This window comes from Aristolochia californica, unplaced genomic scaffold, assembly GCF_029961685.1.
Source record: "Aristolochia californica isolate CCGP_79_NKW_82.1479 unplaced genomic scaffold, dmAriCali1.0.hap1 SCAF_4, whole genome shotgun sequence".
Taxonomy (NCBI): Eukaryota; Viridiplantae; Streptophyta; class Magnoliopsida; order Piperales; family Aristolochiaceae; genus Aristolochia; species Aristolochia californica.
The window spans coordinates 32,604,534-32,612,819 of record NW_027182103.1 but is presented as its reverse complement, the minus strand read 5'-3'; the positions used below and the strand labels follow the sequence as shown (position 1 = coordinate 32,612,819).

General features: G+C 38.5%; 1 protein-coding gene across 1 annotated transcript; it reads left to right on the top strand.

Moving 5' to 3' along the window:
* The first annotated feature begins 3,221 nt into the window (after window positions 1-3,221).
* On the top strand, window positions 3,222-5,002 carry LOC137964040 (11S globulin seed storage protein 2-like). The gene is made up of 4 exons (XM_068811305.1): window positions 3,222-3,531; window positions 3,603-3,856; window positions 3,968-4,387; window positions 4,496-5,002. Exons 1-4 carry the CDS (start codon window positions 3,222-3,224, stop codon window positions 4,877-4,879), a joined length of 1,368 nt encoding a protein of 455 aa, XP_068667406.1. The 3' UTR covers window positions 4,880-5,002.
* The last annotated feature ends 3,284 nt before the right edge of the window (window positions 5,003-8,286 follow it).

Genomic DNA, 8,286 nt, shown 5'->3' with positions numbered 1-8,286 from the left:
ACAATAACATTCTTGGTAAAGAGCTAGTAGCACATATCATAGTTGTTGTTATATAGTAGAAGATATCAAAGAAATAATAAAGGTCATTTTAGTGTAACAAGGACACATGAAATAATTTTCAGTAAGTGCAACTGTAAATAAGGAGGATGTACACCATGTAATAAGCTATAATTGAGTAAGAAGCTGCCAATAATAATTTGAATTGAGTGTTTGTCAATCTTCTCAAAAAAGAATATCTAAACTCAATGTTGCTAGGTTTGAGAGTTGCTGGAACCTCAAACTAGAGAAGGAGACAAGGTGTCTAGCTGTTGCTACTGTGATCAAGCACTTAATTCAAGATAAAAAATCTGATGCAACTCGATGGCTACATTAATTATCTCTCAAAAGGAAACCAAAGAGGAAAGTAAGCTCTGCAGCTGAGCCACTTTGTTAGATTTAATCTGTAATGGATCCCATTTAAATCAAGAAAGGTTACTGAAAATAATGATGAGAAGCAATGTAACTTTCTATCTTGGAACTTGGCTATTTCAAAAATGCAATCATGGAAGATCAAACCAACAATAGTAATATATGTATCCTGAATTATTGCAAACTAGAAATCCACATCCAGGTAAGGTTTTGGATTCAAAACTTAAAAAAATTGATGCACCAAAGGCAAGCAATAGATGAAACATAGACAAGCAAGGGAGACCATTCTAGACAAACAAGGGAAATCATTCTGCTGTTGCCCCTTCTCTTATTTCTGAAGCAAATTTCAAAGAGCAAACCAGTGTTTTCTATTTTGTTTGATGACAACAAATTGGAGTCAATTCATCACCAACGCTTCAACATTCCATGCACATCAATTCATCATATAAAGGGGTCATTCTATAAAGAGAAATAGCATCATAACATGTGGAAGATACTTCCAGTCATAACTTGAAAGATGATGGAAAGACCGTAAGTTTTTCTCATGTATAAGGGGGATGTATCATGTAAGATAAATCTATATAAAAACCATGCATAAAAGAGGGACAAACACCACATCTTTAAGGCCTCAAGGAAAGGATTAAAAACTTCATAAATACCTTTTTTTTAGATAAAAAATATGATAGATTTCGGACTTCGTAATCTGGCTGAACTAAGTACTCTTTTTTCTTTGGTTAGCATCACCAGTGACTCTTCCAAGAACTATATATTCCTCTAGAAAACTCAGATTGAGAATTGGTTGAATAGGTAAGAAAATAGACTTATATATATTTCTTTTGATATACAATTCTCCATATAAAACTCATTTTTATGGCATAAAATAGCTCAAAAGTTGAAACTTTCTGCTACTACTCAAACCTCTCATGCAGTCTGACCTTTTTGCTGATTCAAATATTGATTTCTCTTTGTAGAAAATTCAGATTGCCAATTTTTTTTTTTTTTTTTTTGCATTGGAAAGTAGACTGAAAGATATTTTCATCAATATATAATTTTTAATATGAAAAAGTCAGTATAGAAGTGTGAAGGCCAAGAAAACAATAGGTATTGGGACTCTTGGGCTACAACTGATTCATCATGGCCATTGAGTACAAGAATGAGATTTAGATGGAGTTCTAAAAACGTAGCTTTGTTACCATGTTATTTTTAGGACTCCATTACTAACAGGTCTTCAAGGTTGAGAGAATGAAGACAAGAAACAAGAAGGGGAAGAAGAGAGGAGGAGAAGAGAGAAGGAATGAGAGAGGATGATTGAGAGAGAGAGGAGAGGACAACTAAGAGAGAGAAGAGTGGTGGAGAATTAGGGTTATGGAACTTAACCAAACCTTCCCTTTTAATCTTTGATTGCTACTTCTATAAAGAAGCAGAATTTGTAGCATGTTTTGAAGTGTCTTCACAAGCTATATGGTTGAGGAGTTTTATTTCTGAGCTTCGAAGATGGTTGAGAGAGAGAGGAGAGGACGAATGAGAGAGAGAGAGAGACGAGTGGGGGAGAAATAGGGTTATGGAACTTAACCAAACCCTCCCCCTTAATCTTTGATTTCTACTTCTACACAGAAGCAGAGTTTGTAGCATGTTTTGAAACGTCATCACAAACTATATGGTTGAGGAGTTTTATTTCTAGGCTTAAAATTGTTGACACAATTTCCAAACTATTGAAGACTTACTGCGATAATTCCGTTGCAGTTTTTGGCTAAGAACAATAAGAGCTGAAGTCGTAGTAAACACATTGACATTAAATATTTAGCTATTCGAGAATATGTCAAAACAAACAAAGTAGTTGTAGAGCACATCAACACTTGATTGATGATTGCTAATTCATCGTAGTAAACACATTGACATTAAATATTTAGCTATTTGAGAATATGTCAAAACAAACAAAGTAGTTGTAGAGCACATCAGCACTGGATTGATGATTGCTAATTCATTGGGAAAATGTCTGTCTACTATGTAGTTTTATGTGATTGAGATACGTTTTATGTTTGTATCGCATTTTGTCAATTAAAAAAACTCCATTAATTTTATATTGTCTTCTCTTATTTAGTTGTATACATGAAGTTTAGAGAATGACTATGTATGTTTAAATTTTGGTGATCCTGAACGAGTATTTGGAAGTTTATTCATAAAGATATGTACCATATATAGTTCTCATTCAAAGGAAAAAATTACAGTGTAATACGTGAAAGGTAATATTTGCTCTAAAGGACTTACTGTCACAATTCATGTAATTTAAAATTTTTTATTTGGATATTAGGATATCATATCTATGAGAAATTTTTTAAGATATATCAAAATTGAATGATACATATTAAGTATTAAATAGGTTAAGTGGAAGAATGTTACACCTGAGTTACACCCAATCTGAGGTGGTTTCAGATTTTTGTAATTTTTATGAATTTTATAAATATTTAGAATTTCTGCTATCACAATGCCTTAGTAAAATTACGATATTTACCCGACCATGGAAAGCATCTGACAAGATGTCTTGCGAAATTACCCGGGCAAAACCGAGGGCGGATTTCCTCCGTGCTCAAACGATCAGACGAAGGACAGAAATGAGCAGGTGGCAGACTCTTGGTAACAACAAGACACAGCCATGCACGTAAAAACAGAAAGGAGCTACGACACATGCCAGCGCTCTGAAGCCCTCCTCCCTCTATAAAAGCTACCAGAATTGCCCCGGTTTTTCATCACCCAGCAGCAGCGAGTCTCAGACTCTTTTCAGTCCTCCCTCTTTAATTTCAGCGGTTTTTTCAATGGCGAAATCTCTTATTTTGTTGCTCGCGGTTGCCTTCTCTCTGCTCGTCCTCTCCGCCCACGCCATCGGCGAGAAGGGCCAGTCCGATCGGCGCCTAAGCGACCCAGAAAAGTGTCGCATCGAACGCCTGTCGGCGAGCCGGCCCTCTCGCAGGATCCAGTCTGAAGGTGGGGTGACCGAGCTGTGGGACATGAACGAGAACCAGCTCCAATGCGCCGGTGTCGCCGTTATGAAGAACACCATCCAGCCCCATTCCCTTTCCTTGCCCAACTATTCTCCGTCCCCTCGTCTAGTTTACATTGAGCAAGGTCTCTCTCTCTCTCCCTCTCTCTCTCTTTCTCTCTTTTTCACATAATAAATCAAATGGTACTTCTGATAGGTAGAGGGCTGCTGAGCATATTGTACCCGGGATGCGAAGAGTCTTATCACTCTACCCGCGGCGAGGAGCAGCAACAGACGGGGCAGAGCAAGCAAGACCAACACCAAAAGGTTCACCGGATCGTACAGGGTCAGATTGTGGCCATACCGGCAGGCGCCGCCCACTGGTGCTACAACGATGGCAATGAAGACCTTGTAGCAGTGTCAGTAACCGATGTCAGCAACGCAGCCAACCAGCTCGATCCGAGGCCAAGGGTAACGTACTCCAGTACTACTTCCCGCATGCATCTAAATAAAGTAAACCGTCTCTTCTTCTTTGAAGGCTCACCGGTATTTAATTCGTGGTGGTTTAATGTATTATTGCAGCACTTCTATTTGGCTGGTGGAAAACCCAGATCAGAACCGGGGATGGAAGAGTTCAATGCTGAGAACATCATTCGACCATTCGACTCCAACTTGTTGGCTGCTGCTCTCGATGTCTCGGTGGACACAGCGAGAAAATTACAGAAGCAAGACGAAAGGGGTTTCATTGTTAAAGCCAAGCAAGAAGAGATGAGCATTATCAGGCCCGAAGAAGAGGAAGAATACGAAGAGAGATATAAAGGAAGGAGGGACAATGGGCTGGAAGAGGCTTACTGCAATATGAGGATCAACCAGAACATCGATAACGCCCGAGAAGCCGATGTCTACTCAAGGCAGGCGGGCCGAATCAACTCCGTCAACATGCACAAGCTCCCAATTCTTTCTTACTTGGGATTGAGCGCAGAGAAAGTATATCTGTACGAGGTATCAATTAATTTCTTCTTCATCCACCTGTGATTTTTTCGAAAACTGATCAACCCCTAAGTAATAGAACTACAAGCTCTACTTTGCAATTTTGCCTCACTGGTGCAGAATGCCATTTACGTGCCTCACTGGTCGATGAATTCCCACTCGATAGTGTACGTGACAAGAGGCAGCGGGCGGATTCAAGTGGTGGGCAGCAACGGCAACACGGTGTTGAACGAGGAGGTCAGGAGAGGCCAAATTGTGGTGGTGCCACAGTACTTCGCTGTGATGACAAAAGCAAATGACAATGGCTTCGAGTGGATCTCCTTCAAGACCTCGGCCTTGCCGATGAAGAGCCCTCTGGTCGGAGCTCGGTCTGCTCTGAAGGGAATGCCAGTTCAGGTCCTCGCTAACTCGTACCAGATATCAAACAGAGAGGCTCAGGACGTCAAGTACAACAGGGAGAGGCACTCCTACCTCGTTCCCGGTTCTGCAAAGAGCTCGTCCTGAGCTGGATCAAGTTTTGATACGGAAGCCACCAGCATATATGTACAAGCAGCATGGAGCGGCTACGTAGGCTTCATCGTCTCGTCGCCCATGTTGTACAAATAAATATGCATAAATAAGAGATGTATGAGTGAGGTATTTGACCAAGGTACGAGACAAATGAATAAAGACTTTCGCTTTTTGTCCCATATGAATTACTTATTACGTCTACACTGTACACATACCTGATGATTTTACCTTTTTTACTCTTAAAAATATTTAAAAAACACTTCGATAGAATAACCCGGCTGAACTTTCCACGGGCAGAGAGTCGTACCCCTCTTTTTTTTTCCGGGAATACGGGTGGGCTCGGGTCGGGGTTAAGGTTTACCAACCCAAACTCAAAATCCGATTTAAATCCAATCCGTTTTGTCAGATCCGTCTCGTCTTTTTCCGATAAACCCTACCTGTGCCATCCGCAACGGGCGGACCCGCCAATCCCCTAAGGGTTAGTCCAAAATGAAACAGAAAAGAACTACTTGTGTATTACTCTGTTCATTCGATTAGTGGTGAATGATAAACCCTAAACACCCTTTATTTGAATCATGCCAGGTAATATTTTCAGACAAAAAATGGGGAATCATGTTTCGTGAATGAAGCGATCGCATGGGACACGTCTCCCCCTCCCCCAACGAATTTTTTTTCTTCATTTCGCTCTATTCTCCCTCTCTCTCGACCTTCTTCTCTTGAAATTTTGTTCTCCCGCTATCTTTTCCCTCTCGATTTCTTCTCCCTTCTCCCTCTTTCGTTTGTTTCTTCCGCTCTCTTCTCCCTCTCATCTTTTCTCCCTTCTCGACCTTCCTCCCCCGATTTTAAAATGGATCAATTCATTTAAGATGAATTGAAATCTTAACTTCATTTCAAGTTCATTGTGGACTAGCCCCCTCTAAGTGGGAACACTTATTAGCGTTTTCTAGTGGGCTCCCACATCTTCCTCTCTCCCCACTCTTGTCAGACGAAGAGCATGCCCCTTTTTCAAGGAGAACTCTAGCCAAAAAAAAAAAAAAATGGGGAAAGGCTAAAACTCCCCTTCCTATCTTTGTGTGGATGTAGTGGAAGCGGGATTTGAACCAGGATGGTTTGATTGACGAACTTGAATTCTTGACAGTAATTAATGATGATGCATGTTGAAAGAGAATGATGATGCCAACAACCTGTGACCGTAGGTTGAATCTCACATTGTTTTTCTTGATAATAAAACTTAATTGAATTAATAACTTGTAAATCTCAAGTATTTCAGATACTTTACCTTCAAGAGTATGTCAAGGTTTAAAATATCAAAATCAAAATAAAGAACTCAAGCACAATTGAAGAACATATCTTGAAGATATACCCACAAGGAAAAAGACAACGAGAAGACGGACTTAAACTCAATTAATTTTTGTAAGAGAGTATTCTAACTCCTATTCCTCAAGTACTTGTAGGATCAAAACTTTAGGATATAATTTGTATATAGACATGTTTAGAATCATTGTACATATCACTTAGAAATTCCCATGCTTTGTAAGATATACATTTTAATCTGGCATTAGAATGATCGATCAATCACTGATTGTGATCAATCTGTCACTAACTATAATCAGTCATCCAAAACTATGCAAGCCAGAATTATAAAGCATGATCAAGCAACTATAGTTGATTGATCGATCATCCAGGACATGACCATTACATACTATAACGCATGATTGATCATCCCTCAGAGATTGATCAATCATTATTGTCCAGCCAAGTAGAATTTACATGGAATGATCAATCATCCCTCTAGATTGATTGATCATTCAAAACCTTACCAGTAAGTGACTTTAAGCATGATCGATCAAATAAAAATACATTGATCGATCATATTTGTATTGCCCAGCTAGAGGGAATCTCGATTGATCAATCAACCACTGGCAATGATCGATCAACTTAAACTCTTTTGAACCAAAGATAACATATTAATCGATCAATGTCACTATTTGATAAAAAAAAGTAGCCATTCTGATCAACTGATCAATCACTCACTTACCAATGATCAATCAATCACCAGTATGATTTTTGCAAACAGGCAAATAACGGTTAGTTTGAGTTGGAAAAACTATAAATGCCCACTAAACCATGAGTTAAGAAGTGAATGAACATTTTTTTTTTTGGCATATCATTAAGCCACAAAATCTTTATATTAGAAATTTCTACATTTTTTTTTTTTTTGAAAAATCATCTATCTCTTTCAATCATCCTTGCATACATCATAGTACAAGTCCCTTGATCATTCCACAACGAGAATCTCTCAAGTAAGGGTATAATTTTTCCATTTTTTTATGAATTTGTGAAAAGTTCATCTAGAACCTGTTAATCTAGATAGAAAGGCCAAGCTAGAGTTAGAATCTAGCAGCAATCTCTTGGGGAGATTACTCTTGTTAGAATCGTGTATTGAGCTAATGTGGTCAAAGAGAGCTAGAATCTCTTTGTAATTTTCCAGCTATTGATGCGTAATAGTATAAATTTTCCGAAGCAAGGGTTCTTGGGCGGTGATTACCACTAGGGGAACATAAAAAAAAAATCCTTTTGTCCTTGTGGTGTATGCATGCGATTATTTTTATTGAATTGCTTTTATGCATAATATTTTGATTACACACACAAATTAGTTTTAATTTGAATATCTATATTCACCTCGGGCCAACAATTGGTATGAAAACAGACTAAGAACTTAATTGAATTCAAAATCTCCTTGATTTGAAGATGATAAATGATATCTCAAGATAAATTGCTCCTTCCCAAAGGACAATCTGATGACCGTCCACCATTATTTAATGGAACAAATTATGGATATTGGAAAGTAAGAATGGAGCTCTTCCTTGAATCCATGGATTGGGATATTTGGCATGTAGCCAAGAATGGCCCATTTGAGCCCAAATAACTTGAAAATTGCATCTCGGTTGCAAAGGAATTTAGTGAATTAACAAGGGAAGACAAGAAGCAACTCAAAACAAACTCCAAGGCCATAAGCCTCTTGTTATGTGCCTTAGGACCAAACGAGTTCAATAGGGTTTCCACATGTAAGACCATTAAGGAAATTTAGAAAAACTTGAGGTCACACATGAAGGAATCACTAGAGTTAAAGACTCTAGAATCAGTCTTTTCATAGCCCAATATGACGAATTCGATGTTCGGAATTAAATGCCCTAATTCCAAACTAATGAGAAAAATAATAATAATCACGGAAGAAAGGAAAAAACAAGCACGAAAACAAACAACAAGATTTATACAGGTTCACCTCATGGTGATACTACATCCTATCTTCCGCCATTGTAGTAATCCACTATGAAGATGAAATAGTTTATAAGAGAAATCACACACTTACAGGTGTTTCTCTCTAACCTCTCGTGCTA